At 33.0% G+C, this 17420-nt stretch overlaps 2 protein-coding genes across 2 annotated transcripts; one reads left to right on the top strand and one right to left on the bottom strand.

Moving 5' to 3' along the window:
• Window positions 1–61: 61 nt before the first annotated feature.
• On the bottom strand, window positions 62–10971 carry LOC126770404 (cilia- and flagella-associated protein 251-like). The gene is made up of 17 exons (XM_050489802.1): window positions 10819–10971; window positions 10358–10504; window positions 8706–8964; window positions 8031–8146; window positions 7030–7325; window positions 6552–6703; window positions 6184–6330; window positions 5392–5500; window positions 4852–5045; window positions 4418–4569; window positions 3826–4167; window positions 2886–3110; window positions 2329–2420; window positions 1625–1859; window positions 1094–1313; window positions 724–833; window positions 62–229 (listed from the first exon to the last, which is right to left on the bottom strand). The coding sequence occupies exons 1-17, from the start codon at window positions 10969–10971 to the stop codon at window positions 62–64; spliced, it is 3117 nt and encodes a 1038-aa protein (XP_050345759.1).
• Window positions 10972–11695: 724 nt separating this feature from the next.
• LOC126770011 (matrix metalloproteinase-2-like) lies at window positions 11696–17157 on the top strand. The gene is made up of 9 exons (XM_050489116.1): window positions 11696–11889; window positions 12298–12450; window positions 12910–13022; window positions 13484–13645; window positions 14231–14502; window positions 15079–15263; window positions 15350–15494; window positions 15988–16248; window positions 16956–17157. Exons 1-9 carry the CDS (start codon window positions 11785–11787, stop codon window positions 17105–17107), a joined length of 1548 nt encoding a protein of 515 aa, XP_050345073.1. The 5' UTR covers window positions 11696–11784; the 3' UTR covers window positions 17108–17157.
• Window positions 17158–17420: the final 263 nt, after the last annotated feature.

The following is a 17420-nucleotide window of genomic DNA, read 5'->3' as shown; positions in this document are numbered from 1 at the left end:
TCAATATGCGCTTTCTTTGTAACAACTTGTAACTATCATTACAAAGAAAAACAGCAACACGTTAGGATGTATTTATTTTAGAAAAAAAACTCGTATTTGCCGCTTCTTCGGAATCAGACGACACTGTCTGTTGAGATCCAATAGAGTCTTTAACTGAATAAGCATCTGAGTACATGCCTGCGTCATGTATACCTATTATATTGGTTGCCAGCTCCTCTAAAGTTATTACCTGCAAAAACATCTTGTTTTTATAATTGGAACCAGCTACTAGTCCATAAACATCAGCTGTCGTAGTAATTTTGACAAATGTTGTAACACTTTCAATTTGCTAAATACGTTTCTCAAGTTAAGACTAGACTTACGTAAAATGTAATCAGTTTAATAATCGATGATTACGATTACAACGTATCAATCAATAACGCAATCAATTACAATTACAGATTAACTTTGATTGATTCTGAAGAGAGCACGCAGGGATTCTCTGTGTGATACTTGATTCCTTAACTCATTTTACTTTTTTGATTACTTTCTTTATACTGTAATCCTGATTGATGCTTAAATGTTGTATCATCTAAGAATATCAATTGTTTGTCTCAATCTAGATGAACATAAGTTATGCTAACAATATATAAATAAAATGTAAAGCATGCATTTCTCTTATGAAGAGAAATTATGATCGGGATTACGACATTTTTATAAGCGTATATAATTAAGCAGAATAACCTCGGGCAAAAATGAGAAATCGTCTTCCAGCATCGCATTCCTATCTTCGAATGTGTGGCCGTATAGTATCGAAAGCAAGTACCGAGAAAGCTCTCGTGAGAAATATTCCCCTGTTAATGTGAAATTAAATTTTAAAACAAGGAAAGATTTTATGAATTGTAGCGATAGACATAGGCACTATAAGAAATATTAACATCGCTAGAGCGCCACCAATCTTGGGAACTAAAATGTTATACCCGTTGTGCCTAGTAGCTATACTAGCTTACTTGCCCAGCATGCCGGAACTCATACTAATAGCTCTTTGGCGGTAGAGCAAGTAAATATATACAATCATTTGACTTTAATTGAAATAATAGAAATGTTTAATTACCATTATTACTGAGCACAGAAATAAACTCTTCACGATTCATAAAGAGATTCGTATCGTCCATTGTACCAAAATAACGGAAAGCGTTTCTGATCTTCTTAAAACTCTCGCCAAAAACCGGGCGATGATTTATATATAGCTTCACGAACTCTTCGAAGTCTATCTCAGTAGAGGGTTTGCGCTCATATATTTTGTATTTTGCCTCGACTATTAAGTTTTCCACCTGAATATGAGGTCATTATATCGATATAGAATTTCATTCCATCTATCAAATGGTATATATTAATTTAAAAAGTCTTCTTCAACTTGTAGAAAACATTAAAGCAACAACTCACTCGGTTTGTTTTTAAATTTTACATTTAATATATTTTTCATCAACCTGTTAAGCAGCTTACAGGAATTAATACGAATAAAGAGTATGAAGAGATATACTTGATAAGAGACTAACTATGATACACAAGCAGACAACTCTAAGATAATCTTCTAATGTTTACTCGCGATAGGGTCTTTAATAAGCACAGCAAATCTACCTACCTCATAATCTGAAGGGAAGTATCCTAAGGCCCTCATAAGGTCAGGCAAAGATTCAATCGGAATATAGTCCTTCACACGCCTCATCGCTGGGGAAAAGGTACCCTGGCATAGGATCTGGATGTAGTAAAATAGGTCTCGAATCTCGTGGAACAACCAGCCAGGTCGGCCGTTCTCGATCAGACAATAGTACGGATCTAAGTCGCCACCACCTTGTTTTGATGTTGTCTCTACCGATCTAAACACAAGTTATTCTGATTGATGATACTGACACCTTTTGTCATTGGAATATAGTACATGTATGCATAATAAAGTAAATCAATTAATTATTGAATATAACTCATTAAAAAAATGAATGTTATGCCGACAATAAATACCAAACTTTTTTTTTTAATTTATCTTTAATTATACTTAATTAGTTTTAAAACCCACATACGATAAGATTTATTAACTAATTACGAAGATTTTTTTATGTAATGCATTCCAATATTTTGTTGACAACAACACATAATATATGTATATTTTTTTATCACAATACTCTCATATATTGTTTCTACAAAATACTTGTTAATTGGGATTTGTCAAGATATAATAAAAAGGCAAAATAACATTTAATAAATAATAATAAAACTTACTGCTACAATGTCACTATAATATATATATCCTATTATATAATATACAAATTTAATTTCGATTAGGCAATTCACCTGTAATTGGCGGCCCACTGATACATACAGTTGTCTCTACTCCCTATTGTGAATAAGGTTCCGTTGTCTTCGCGATAACACATGTCGATTACCTGAAGAAGAGAGGAAGTATTTTAAAGCGTCTTCTGTTCTGTATTAATACAATTGGATGAGACACATCATAAGTCAATACACGATTATTTACGGACTTGATTAAAACCAATAGAAAGAAAACATGCCTGATTTTAAAGCACAAGTACAACTAAAACACCATGCACAATTTTGGTACATCGTTTTTCGTCCAAATCATACCATTATAAAAAATAGTATGGTCAGTTCTGTAATGTTCTCTTGATCGATTTCGGCCACGGTGGTGAATTTCAATGGAGACTAGCCAACTTCATAGAAAGTATTAGAGTGCAGAAATGTTTGCGGAAATACGGAAATACGTGTGTTTTCTCCATTACCACATTAATAATCGATAGGATTGCAATCACGACACGACTGGAGAGATTTATGTGTAGGATGCTTTATGTGCTTTTTAAGGTAGACCAATAAGACGATCAAATTATTTATACCTGTATTGGATGCCCAAGTAAAGCAACATGTTTCCAAGGGTTACCATCAAGCGGCATCTTTCGCAAACCTATAATATTTTTCGTCGCAAATAACAGGTACTGAGTCTCAACGTCGTCCTTTCTACTCGTTATCAATTGCATGCGGCACACAGGATGCTCGTATTTGGGTCCTAATATTGTTGACAATGTCATTGTTGTCGCGTAGTTTACTATTTTATATTTAAACTAAAATTGAAAATGATATTATTTTATCACATTAGGTTTCATATTTTAATTCTTTATATATATAAGTATTTATCACTGTATAGGTATTCGGAATAGACCTTATACAGTCCCATTTTTTTTTCGCTCTAAAAACGCATTTACGCGTTTCCCCCACATGAGGTGGAGGGGTACGTGGGACTCGCTAAATAATCAGCGGTACCCACTCCGTCTTGTCGGGGGACGTCACGGGATCGCTTGCGCATACTACCGTGGACCTTATCAAAGACATTAAGATGATCTCATACACAATTACTACATTTTAACTAGTTCATCATATTCCTAATAAATACGACTTCAACAACATATACAATATATAAAAAGCTGTATCCGCACTTTTTGCACGGATTAACTTGAATCAATATAAATTTTTAAGAGTTCAAACTATCATTATACAAATTAGCTAGCGATAATCACGAAGTAGCGACGGTTAGAGAAAAAAAATATCATTAACTTATTTCTAAACTTTTTGTCGTAACAATGCCTAAAAAGTTAATTTTTACAATACGAGTATGTAATATACAAATTACAAACAATGGTCACGTGAACGTGTAGAACTTTTAGCGTTCCTAATTAGTGTTAGTTTTTACTAATTATTTAATTCATAATTTGTTTTTTGTGTATAATTCTCAAATACTTATGTATTACAATCGGTTTGTTAAATAAAAACTTAACTTACTTCATCATTACAAGTAAGAATCATTGGTAAATCAGTACGTTGGGTTTCAGGATCAATATCGGGAGGATTTTGCCATGGTATCCCATATAGAGGCACAGCACTTTGGTCAATTCTATCTAAACTCAGAACTTCTAAATACTCATCAGAACTCTGTCCAATGTCATATTCTACCATAATTCTGTCAGCACCGAGTGACAATAACTTATACTCCCCATCGGCATTCTTCTTGGGTAAAAATATAACTGCAGTAATATCTTTATAATGGGCCCTGTGTTTCCCGATAAAATTCCAGACGAATTCCTTGCAATCATATTTGTACACGCAAACTGTCCTACCCTTATCCTAAAAACGTTTTTTTCAGGCTGTAGTTCAAATCAATTGGGATTAGTTGATTAGTTTTTATAGGTTACATAAATGGAATTGTATTGTATGATTGTTACTTGTATACATATATGTTTTAACTTTTTAACTTCATAGCTATTAATGAACAAAGCAATACGAGTTATATTATTAGCTATCAACATCTAACTAATTAGTTCATTAATTTAATTTATTTTAGTAATCTGACGGGACATTCTTGATAATTGCTTACAGCGATAGCTAGTGATAGAGAATCAGGGCTGAATTCTATATGGGTAATGGCATGAGTCGTATCCTTGTGTGGTTTCTGTGATAGGATATTCATTATTGTCGGATGAAGAAAAATTAATTCGCCGGTATCTAAACCACATGCCAAATGAAGACCTTAAAAGTACATTCATAAATTAAGTATGAATAACAGATTATAGCGTAATGAATGTAAAAATAATATATAAAAAAATATTTTTAGCTGCATTATATTTCTCAAGTATATTACTCTAATAAAATTAAATAACTTATTTTAAATTAAACCAATTTTAAATGTTAAAAGAAAAACGGGTAATGGACCATAGAGAAGGCAGTAGACGAGCAACCATGTTATATACTATTTAGTATTACATTAAATGTTATAATAATGAAACATAGAATTTTTACAACTTAACTAACCTGAAGGTGAATATTTTAAGCGTCTGACGCTGATTTGTGGTTTCGTAATCTCTATGTCTCCTTTTATCGAATCCTCTTTGGGTGGGATCACTATTTTGTAGTGCTCTCTTAAATCGATTCTTACAAAAAGCTTGTGTTGTACGTAATTAAATAACTCCATAATTCCATCGACATAACCGATGCAGATGTATGGTCTGTAAAAAAATATTCACGCTGTAAAATTATTTTTCAAATGGTACAATATAGTGAACCTGAATATGAGTCTTGAGAATGTGAATTCGTACAAAGAAAAAAAAATCTTAAACTTTTTAGTGTACATAGATACTTTTCCTAACCAACAATAATAATTATCTGATTCATAATAAGTGAGAACGTCTACATCACGTGTTTTGCTAGATACGATAAAAAGACATAAGATTAACACTTACATCGGGACAAGTATTATATCTAAATTGAATTTAGAACGACAACGTTTTCAACAACATAATTGCTACGGAAAATAATGCAAATGTACATATATATACATATATATTCAATTACTTCTCTGGGTGTACTGCTATGGACGTTGCATGCGATGGTTTGTTGTCCATGATCGTCACTAACTTCTCTGTTATGAAATCTACGAAACCAACGCCTTGATTGGTCGTGCCTGTAATCGGACAATGGAACTATAGGTTATTACTTGTTACATAATTATTGTGATCCTTTTAATAATTTCGTATCGCGAGTTTGAGTAAATAAAGAACCCAAGGGCGTGTAAAAGAATATCGCGGCATTTTATGATCCATAAGCTACCTAACAAAATCTTTTTATTTTTACGCAATTAACGGTTAAAATCAAGTCTTGCTTGGTCATGGTCTTATCATTAAACCGCATGTTATTCGATAACCATATAGGAAGTTAATTCTAACCTATTTTTTTTAAAGTTTACTTAAGATAGCGAAAGGTCAAAATGTCAGTTGTAAAATAGGTAACAAACATCGTATCAAATGTTGAAGAAATGCAATTCAATAGAACCTAAATAATCTTCTTATTTTAAGTACAATAAAATCTTTATATATAAAATATCAGCTTTTCTTGTGTATTAAAGTATATGTATGTTGTATTATTAAGAATATGCTCAATAAATTAATAAACGAAATATTTTGCTATGCAATTATCTTAGTCATATATTATGTTATTCGCAATATGCCAGAGGGTTTTAAGTGAATAGGATCATAATCGCGAATCGGTCTAGAGTATAATGATAATACATATGTATAATATTCGTATGTAATGAGGTTTTGCAGTAATTCACAGATATTAATCAATATGTTACTCTTATCAACATACATACGATGAAATCCCGTATAAGAAATGGTTTGCCAGTCGCGGAGGCGTCTGAAGGAATATCCTTCATTATAAGTTTTTGTTGGAGCTGGCCGGTGTTTGCGTCAACTTCAGTTACTACTTTTTCCCAACAGGGACATAACGTTCTACCTGATTTAAATATTTTTAATTTAAGCATTGTAATATTTTTAATTTAAGCAGTTTACGAGCTTTGAATTGTGGTCGTCAAAGATTAAACAAGATTTTAGTAGCTTAGAAAATAGCTGAATATGCGTTGGAAACAACGAAGTTACCCGACTTAGGCTTCCATTACAGCTGGCATGAGATAAGTCAGATGATTAATATTACTTGAAATCGACGAAAAAACTAACATTTAGGATCAAAAATTTTATAACTTCTTGGTGATATATTGAAACTTATTCCTTTAATACAGTCAACGGTGAAACCATGCACCCAGTACAGCAGCTTCATCTGGTAATCATAGAAGTGAATCTCGCCGAAACTGTTACCAGTAGCGATAACTCTAAAAGCAAAAAAGACAAATTGATTAGTAAAGAGAAAATATTTATCAATCATTTAACAAGACTTTATTTAAGTTTCTAGTGAGGTAAAAAAAAAAATTAAAAAAAAGACTATAATCTATATATTATTTTAATTAATTCTGTTGGATAAGTTATAGGTATTCTTAAAGAACACTAGTAATATATTTTATTCTAAGACATTATTAATATTCTTATTTTCTCTCGATGCTGCATCGATTCACCTAATAACAGAATTCCAAATTTCCAATTGTGAAAATAATTAAAGGTACGCTTCGATTTATTGATAATTTAACTGAACACTTCTCACCCATCAATACTTTTGATGACATTTATTTTTCTCTGTTCCACTTTTAGCACTTTAATAAACTTTAAACATTTATAATTTGCAGATTCAATGTTTTCTTTTTTTTTGTATTCTATGGTGTATCCATACACGAGGACTGATCCACGACTGGTGGCGACAAGGACTTGTGACGTTTCTTGGACGAAAGTGAAACATGTCAGCCGGCCGTTTTCAGGGTTAAGTTTGTGTTCCACTATCCTTATTTTTAATTCGTAGTCATCTGTTTCTTTTAATAGTCCTCTTTCAATGACGAATACTTTCTTTAAAAAAATAATTAAGTATATAATTAACATATGGGCATGTCCTTAAGTTTACAATAATATGGCGTTTTTATAATTAACTCATTTTCACTCACTACTTGCAAAGTAATCAGAAATGTCTCTTGGTTACTATTTACCTGTATGCAGTATCATATATATGGCTTTGATGATATTTTGCTAAAATCATTGAAGCTAAATTATTCTGTATAAATTAATCAGTTTACAAAAAAAAATTAAACAGAAAAAAAAATTTAATTAATTGAAAGTTTTGGCATGTAATTATTGATTCTATTGGCTGATGCTGTTTTTATCTAAAAACCTATCAGCATAATAAGTACAGCGTATATTGTATAACATAATTATAATATAGATATATTTGTTATAAGTAAAGATTATTTTTGTTTTATTTTCTTTTTTCTCTATCAAACATACGTAATGGCATACATACATAAAATTATCTTAAAAATTGCCTTTTAATTTACTACTAATAGGCAGTAATAAAAACATAAGGAGTTCTCTTTCATTTTTCGCCGAGAGCAACAAAACTGCGATTCCACTGACAAATACTACATTTATGGCTACCATTGCACAGGTTAGTGATGTATTTATTTGTATAATAAGCCTTTAAAAATTATTTATAATACAATTTTAATATCATAAGAATTCCATACTTATACATTTATGAATATGAAAAGTAATTCTTACAGCGGATATACCAATCCAAATGTTATTTTTCGTCATCAACAGGAATTGTTCAGATTGATGTGGATTGAAATCCATCTCAATGACACCTCCGCGAGGAATGCCAATATCTAATGAAGCTGAAAACGTAACTATTTAATGTTAAAAGATAATTTATAACGACATCTTCTTCGCGGAACATATATTCTACCGTAAAGATCATGGGCCAATTCTACCAAATCACAATAGCTACTAATAATAAGTTCCTGTCAGTGCAACAAGAAAACGGTTAAACAAAAACGATAAAGTTTCGATTCAATTGCGATAGTGACAATTTGGTTGTAGAATAAGTCTCCAGTAAGTAATAAAACTCCGATTATTATACATATTAAACTATTAAAATGTTTACCTAAATATGAAATTACCCACTTCGAGAATGAATTAGTTTTAAACATTTTAGAAATTAGTATGTGTAAATGATATATGATTGAAATGAAGAATGATTTCATATGAATATTTATTTTACACGTTTTGTTACGTATTTTTACATACCTATCTACTCTTTTACAAACAGTGGGTGCGTGTTTGTTTACCGAAATAAAAAAAAATAAGTATGATCCTATGGAAATGTTTTATTTTATAAAACCAAAAACAAAACCGAGACCTTAAACACATAAAAAGTAAAATATTTTAAGTTACCGTGAGGAACATCATGCCCGTGAGACCAAATCCACCAGCTTATCGTCGCTCTCTCATGGTATCCGAGGGTCAATAGATACTTAGCATCAGCACTCATGGTGACCTTTGCCAACTTCACATTTCTGTGAGGATTGAAGATTGTCTTCTGAGGGAAGTAGTCGGTGCTATCCCAAATGATTATGACGTTTTCTGATCCTGTATCAGCGGTAACCAACCATTTGCCAGCACTGTCTGATGATATACACGTAACAACGTGTTTCTAAAAAAAAATAAACCTCGTTTAAATAAATAAAAAGCTTTTAAATTAATTTTATTTTAATGTATTATTTTATGTAATTTTATTTAGAAAAAAGCGTAACTAATAAGTTTAAATGAGTAACGTAAATAAATGTACTTCCGTAACAGCCTGTGAATGTCCCACTGCTGGGCTAAAAGCCTCCTCTCCTCTTTTTGAGGAGAAGGTTTGGAGCTTATTCCACCACGCTGCTCCAATGCGGGTTGGTAGAATTCACATGTGGCAGAATTTCAGTGAAATTAGACACATGCAGGTTTCCTCACGATGTTTTCCTTCACCGTAAAGCACGAGATGAATTATAATCACAAATTAAGCACATGAAAATTCAGTGGTGCTTGCCCGGTTTGAACCCACGATCATCGGTTAAGATTCACGCGTTCTTACCACAGGGCCATCTCGGCTTCACCACAGGGCCATCTCGGCTTCAAATAAATGTACTTAGTAACGGTTAATTGTAGGTATATCTGTGTAGAATAAAAATCTTGTTAACTAGTAGTCTTGCGCAAATTCTACTTTCCGGACAGAATGAAAAGCTACAGTTATGTTCCAATTAATCCTATTGTAAAGAAAATTGAAGAGTCAATTGTAATTTGTACTTTATTGAAGTAGAATAAAGTAAGAGAATATTATAATTTTATAGTATATAGTAAAGTTATGACTACCAACAATAACAGTATAAAATATTTACATTTTGTAAAAGATGACTGCGGTGCCTTATTACAACAAATTAGTATTAAAACCACTATTCGCGGTGATAACGTCTTATTTGGTGTAAATTTGGTAGCGGTGTAATTTTAATACATGTATTCCTTATTTAGCAACATTGGAAAACGGGATAATAACGCACGCAATTTTAATTGCTTTGAATCTGTAAATTGCCGCTGCAACCGGCTTCCCGGTCATTGACTGCATTATTATTATTGTGATCATTTGATGAATTTTAAAAGTAATTGCTTACATTTTGGGAAGGTTTTTTTTATGAATCAGACGCGTCAATTAATTAAACTTAAGTTTATTGCTAATGTATATTAATAAAATCAAGAATTAAAGCGTCAATATACAAAGCTCTTTTGAAGCGTCGTTTTACGAGAATAAATTAAATTAAAGGTGGTACCGATTCGGAATGTCCATTCATAGAAGAACCAGGAAGATATTCAGTACTCTTTTCTATCCGTAGATAAGTAAAATATAATATATACGAAATCCATAAGTTTAATAAAAAAAACAACCAACTAAGTACCAAAAAAGATAAACCTATACTCAAATCGAGGTTGGGAAACTCAATCAACTTCGAAAGGTAAGTTAACTAACCCAGTCTGTCACGTTTGTTTTGTATGACATAATTTTCTAAACTTACGTGTCCTTGAAGAATCATCATATTGTTCGTTGTCCAATTGTAGAGCACTGCACAGTTACCTGCTGCATAGAAGGCCGTGGTAGATCCTTTGTCGTTAAGATTGATCACACCTACTTTAGGATTGTATCCGTGAATCCATCGTATATTCTGTAGATATACATATGTATATAACTCGTGTATAAAAATCATATCAAAGTTTGCCAGCAATTGGAAGAGCTCGCTTTAGCGATAATGCAACTTTGTACAATCCGACTATTTATTATACACCTATGTTACATATATAATATATTTTATTCATTTAAATGCAATAATGTATAAGTAAACTAAATTCATCTAAGCTTTAATATTGACAGTACTACTTATCTACTCGTTTGTACGATAATATCATATGAAATCGACTTGAAAATGTAAAAAAATGATTAATAAAATTTGTAACATAACATGGGAACATTTATACGAACAAAAGGCGATGGCTTATAGTTGTATTCTCCAAATTCAGCTCGTTTTCTGATTTGGGACAATGAGAGACTGTACAGGTGTCGAATGTCCGGTTCACTACATATTTTTGTTTGAAGATTAGGGACAGAATGAAATTTTTCGACAGAGCTTTCCATATTGTTTTAAATATAGGAATCAATACATTTATTTAATAACAATTTACTTGCTTTGTCTTAATGCTTTACAGCTTTCAAAATTTGTCTCAGCAATTATGATGACACTTCGTTTACTACAGCTAGCCAGTAATAAATAAGGAGTATAAAGTTATAGTAGTAGTACTTATACCTTAAATACAACAACACATTTTAAACAAACCATAATAACTTTCAACGAACCTTACTGTTAAGTCATTATTAAAACTATTTTAACGATAGTTTGGACACGCACTGACAATATTAATTTAATTTAAAACAAAAATTATTAAGTGAAATCAACAATTTTCAATCGTCCACACAAAAAAAAGTGGATAAATATTACTCATTATTCTAATTCTTAGTATAACTACATAGTATACTCATTTGCAAAATATTTTTATTAAGCAGCATTTAAAGTATCCTAACGTTAAAAGGTGAACGAATACCACATTCATTTAATTAAATTTAAAAACTTAGTAATCTGTTTTATATACTTTAGGGAGAGACTTACAGATTTATTAAAATAAACAACAAAATAAATACCATAATAATAATGATTCTAATACACGCGCATTCCCACATTAGTCACATCTGAAACAAAACCAAATCAATGTCCTGTATACGCCCAGTGCATCATTAAAATAGCGCATCAAGTAGGAAATACATGAGTAAGCAAGACAAAGGGCGTTAACCAGGGACCGTATTTATACATGGCTCATTATCTGCAGATGCCTGTCAAAGGTCGGCTCAGTACAGACGTATACGCACATTCGGTTTGTCCACACGAATGTGATCATGGAACCGCGGAATTATGTTCTTCTGGTGTCCATTCTTGTTGGGTGCAGTGTAGCGACGGCAAAGACCATATTCCTGGAAGAAGATACGCCGAGCATTGAAGAGGTCAGTGTTCGCAATAATTAAACGACTCAATTTTTTGTTTCATTTGTTTATATTACACTTGCTCCGGTGACCTAATTTTTGTTTACATTGAGATCACGGTTCTTGGAATAATAAAATAAGTTTTATAATTTTATTATATTAAATGAAGAGAAATAATTGTAGCTTTATTGTAAAAAATAAATAACGATCGTACTTAAATGAGATACATTTCGATAGTTATGTATTTATAAAAAAAAATATTTTGACAAACTATTTATAACTAATTATTTATATAATAACGGTTAAACTATATAAATTAAAACTTCGAAATGTTTGCAAATACATAGTTGCCGTATCTTTAAAGGGCAGTCTTATTTTGTGTCTTGGTCTATCCAAATCCAATTAATGATTTTATAATCTAACAATTAGATAAGCTTCATGAAGAAGTATGGCTACCTCCCGGAGAAGCAAGATGACATCGATTTCGCGTATACGTCACAATCAATTGCCGAGGCACTAAAGAAGATGCAAGAATTCGCTGGTCTCTCTCCAACGGGACATCTTGATTCCGAAACTAGAAAAGTTAGTTAAAACACCTCAATAAATTTTAGACACATCTTAAAATTACTATGAATTTGTTTTAGTTTTTACTTTAAGTTAATTATCTGTGGTTTAATTTCTCATGAACATATTCTGAGCATAATATCGTTGATTAATACCAGATTACATTGCCTACTTCATAAATGCCTACTGACTTTATAAAAATAAAATATACAGTTAAACTTATATGCAAAATACAGTTATAGATTTTTTACATAAAGACTCAACAAATTAAGTTATTCATAAACATTTTCCAAAAATGATCAGTACAACACTCGATGTACCCACGTACCTACTTACTAAATCTGCTACCGAGCACATTTTAAATGTAATGTAATCGTTCGGTAACTTGAAACCCAGATATGTAAATGATATAGCCATAATTGCATCTAGACAAGACGGCAAAATATAACATCGAAGTTAACCCGTTCTGTTTTTTAGCTATTTAAAAGAAAACGTTGTGGCGTAAAGGATATTGAAACAAAATCAGCATCTCATCGTCGGAAGCGCTACATCCTGCAACAAGGATGGGGCAAAAAGGCAATCACATACAGGTGAATGTTCAGAATATGAGATATTCAGAATATCAGAAAAAAACATATTCAAAATTAAAGTATTTCATATTAAGAGGTGATAGAATGCGTGCAAGGAGGAGTTTGCAATAAATACCATTTGGAATGGCATAGAGTCCAAGGCAATTTTTGTAATTAAAGTTCTTGCAGTTTCAATTATAAAGTCTTCTAAAGGCGTGGGAACCGTAAGAGCCGATTATCAACAAATCCACAGCAAAAACAATATAATTATATCCATACAGTTTACACTGCATCGAGCCCTAATAAACAGTATATAGGAAGCTTATGATCATAATTCTATGTTTTCCCATAGACTGCTTGAAAAATATTCTTCAAAACTCCTTGATTGAGAAGGAGAATCTCATTGTAATAAATCTGAAATAATGAACTCGATGACATCCTAGAGAGTTTTCATGTTGTTATCGAAAGGATACATTTTTCAGGATTCTTAATGGTTCGAGCACGCTTGAGAGAGAACGCGTGCAGTCGCTGATGGCTACCGGGCTGGCGGTATGGGCGCCGCACGGAGGCTTAAGGTTCGAACAGCTAGACCGTGGCAAAGCAGATATACAAGTGTCCTTCGCGAGTAAGGACCACGGAGATGGGTAAGAGCATTTTACAAATACATTAGTCAACACAATTTGTCTATACGTAGAAGTTACAGCTTTATTTTAGAGGGGTTTTGTTTACTCATTTATTTTCCTTTTTTATCTAAATTTAATTTTAATAGCAAAGATCGCTTAGTGATGTGATTTTAAACAATTCTAAGATGACTCTGATGAATCTCTCTAGTTTCTTTCACCGGTTCTTCTTGACACGGGTATTTTATTTTCCGAATCATTGGTAGTATTTACTATGTCAATCAATAATAGAAAATTATTGCCTATTATATAGAATAAAAGCATTTCAAGACCGTCTTAATGTACCACACAATTTTACAAGTGTTTTATTAAAAATTTTTGACGTGTTTGGGAAGACTACGGTTCCCATCATCATAAAGTGAAGAATATAATGACTACTCACAGCTCATTTAGTTGCAACAATTTAAACGAAATTTAAGAAATTAATATTGATTCCTCATAGAAAATTTGAAATTAATTTAATCTTTGTTTGTTTTTCGTATAACCGTAAACCTTAATTTCATTTGAATGGTGAACAAGTGCAACTATATCCATCCCTCTCTAACTTAGGTTTCCTTTTGACGGGCCAGGTCACGTGGTCGCGCACGCGTTCCCGCCGCCGCACGGCGCGATGCATTTCGATGACGACGAGCTCTGGGGGGACAACCCTGACGAGGAAGACGAGGACATTACGGACTTCTTCGCAGTTGCGGTGCACGAGATAGGACACGCGTTGGGGTTGTCGCACTCGAATGTAAAGGCGTCGGTAATGTACCCGTACTACCAAGTGCCGGTGGAGAAATTACACGAGGACGATATTCTTGGAATGCAAGAACTTTATTGTGAGTTTATTGGTTTTTTATATACTAATTTCGTAATTTAACGTAAACATTGAGCATTTTAATTGATACAGAACCCACACCATTCAATACTTATCTATTAAAAATAACAATGTTTAAAACTCGGTATTATATTAAGCCAGCTCGGTTTTTTGTAATCATAGACAATCATTTATATTATTAATTACAAAAATGTACCATCAAATGCAACTAGATGTACTTTATCCACCTGCTAATAATATGTTTTGAATAATTATTACAAATGAAAGACTGTAGTCTGTATCTTGTTTGACTTGATTATTAACGAAATATGATGATGTTTTCCAGACAGAGCTCTCAATCTTATGATCTTATAGAACGGTAAATCCGACCCGACCAAAATGTGTTCTGAGTGCGCAAGATCAAAGGCCTTTCTTCTCCGAGGCATTACTGATTTTTTTTGTCAGGGAAATTCAAACTTTTCGTAAATATGGTATGCAGCCTTGTAACCTAGTTTCTAAACAAACGAGGCAGTTGAGATATAAACATTTACTCATAGCAAAATATTTAAATATATAATTTGCAATAATATCGTAACAGTAAAGGAAGAAGTTCCCTCGTCCGACTCTGCGGAGAGCACGGAGCGGTCGGTGGCGTCGCGCTCGTCGCTGGCGCCGCGCCCCACCCTCGCCGATGACGACGAGAACGACGTGCCCGACCTCTGCTACACCAACTACGACACCCTGCAGGTCATACAGGGCAAGATCTACGTCTTCGAGGAGGAGGTGAGGATAGAGACGACTGGGGCTTGATCACATTTGAATTAAAAAGACACGGCATTCTATGTATACTTTTTGTTTTTGCATTTTAGTGGGTGTGGGTATTAACAGAAAGAAAACAAATCTTAGAAGGTTATCCGAAGAGATTTCACGACGTATTCATAGGACTGCCCAAACACATCAACGTGATCAGGACGATATACGAGAAACAAAACGGACATATTGTTGTATTTTCCGGTTTGTATAACTTTTAATATGCATTTAATATGTACTATCAAAAACTAATAGTATATATATATATATCTTCCATTTAAGTATTTATCCAAATTATTACTAAAATAATTTTATACGTCTATATTTTAACTACATACATAGTGGATAGAAAAAGGACGGATCGTAACTGAAGTCGTTGGTTCAAATCCTGACAACACTGACTTTATTATTTACTTAATTTGTGTGATATTTTTCTCGTGCTTGAGTTCGGCGTTGAAAAATAGAGTGAGGGAACTTACATGCATCGGAAAAACCTCCGACCATATTTATCAGTTGTTTGCCCCTTGATGATGAAATTTAATTCAGAAGATTTTCCTTAATATTACTAGGGGCTTATGCACAGCTGCTGGACAATTTAAGGATGTTTCTTATTTTGCTTTTGTTAATTAATGAGTACAAATACTTAAAATTAATAAAATACGCTAAAATTCTTCACCAACTGATGTTTATGTCACAGGTAGAAGTTTTTGGGAGTTCAGCTCCCGGTTTCGTCTGGTGAGACGAGGCAGAATCAGCGAGTACAAGATCCCACCTCAAATATCCGAACTAACAACCGTCTTCCTCTCAAACTACAACAACAAGACCTACCTCATAGAATACGAAAGGTTCTGGAGATTCGACGAATCGAAGGGTAAAATGGATAAAGGATATCCCAAGGAAATGTCTGCATGGAGACAGGTTCCATATCCTGTAGACGCAGCAATTATATGGAAAGGAGGTAGGATATATATCAGCCACCAACAATACTCTATATTACACGTGTTGCGGTTTTAAGGGTAAAATTATTGGCACGAGGGGTAACACTTTACAAAATTAAAAACTTTACAAAGGTAAAAATTTTACAAAGGTTTTCATACGTAGGCCTTAACCTACGTATGAAAACATTCGTCCAGTTTGTTAATTTTGTAAATTTTTTGAGTGTTAAGTTAGCTTTTTCCAGTTTTGTTTACAGTTATTCCAAGCTCCTCTATACTCTAGCTACTTTTCACAAACGATTTTGCTTTTATATAGAGCCGGTGTTAAAAAAATTATTACTGACAAGAGCCAACCTTTGATGCCTAACCCCACACGGAACTTGTCGGTGGTATGGCTGGCGTACCTATTTCGTGAGACTACGAATTTTCACCACACAATATTAGAAGACGTATAATTAATTGGTAACGTCTGTTTAACGACAACAAACATCATGTTAAATAGATTTCTTCTTGGCTGCTTGTATAGCCTATTCTAACCAAAAGATACAGGCTATAAGATATAGATACTTTTTGCGAAGTGAGAAAAAAGTATCCGCTGTGTATATAAGTACAATATGTCATGAACTGATGTTATTTATTGCTTTATTATTTTGTAGTATTTTAAGCCAACCTTACTTAGAATAAAAATAAATACAATATTGGTAACTTAAGATATAATTGTAACCACCAGATACATATTTCTTCCGCGGTCCACGCTTCTGGCGCTTCGACAACACCTTAGTGCGCGCGCACGCGTACTACCCGCTGCCCACCGCGCAGATCTGGTTCCCGTGCCGACCCACGCCGGACATGGCACGATATGTCTCCAACGACGAGCCCTAGTGGGCGTCTGTAGCTTCTTTTATTAAATAACATCTATGTGATATTACTTAGTTGCTTTGTTTTTTTTATTCAACGTTATATAGTAAGAAATACGTTTTATTATTGAGTATATAAGTGACTTAAAACGGTATATACAAATTTTAGGCTAACTTAACATGCAAGTGAAAGTGAATAAAAATGTTCCATGTTGATAGAATTAGTAGTTTTTGAATATACTATATACCTATATATATTTGACGGGCCGGTTGCCGTGGTTGGTAGATACTTGCCTTTCACGCCGAAGTTTGTGGGTTCGATTCCCACCCAGGACAGA

The sequence above is a fragment of the Nymphalis io genome, chromosome 8 (assembly GCF_905147045.1).
Source record: "Nymphalis io chromosome 8, ilAglIoxx1.1, whole genome shotgun sequence".
NCBI classification, from domain to species: Eukaryota; Metazoa; Arthropoda; class Insecta; order Lepidoptera; family Nymphalidae; genus Nymphalis; species Nymphalis io.
Note: the sequence above shows the minus strand (reverse complement) of the source record. Positions and strands in the feature narration are given on the sequence as shown.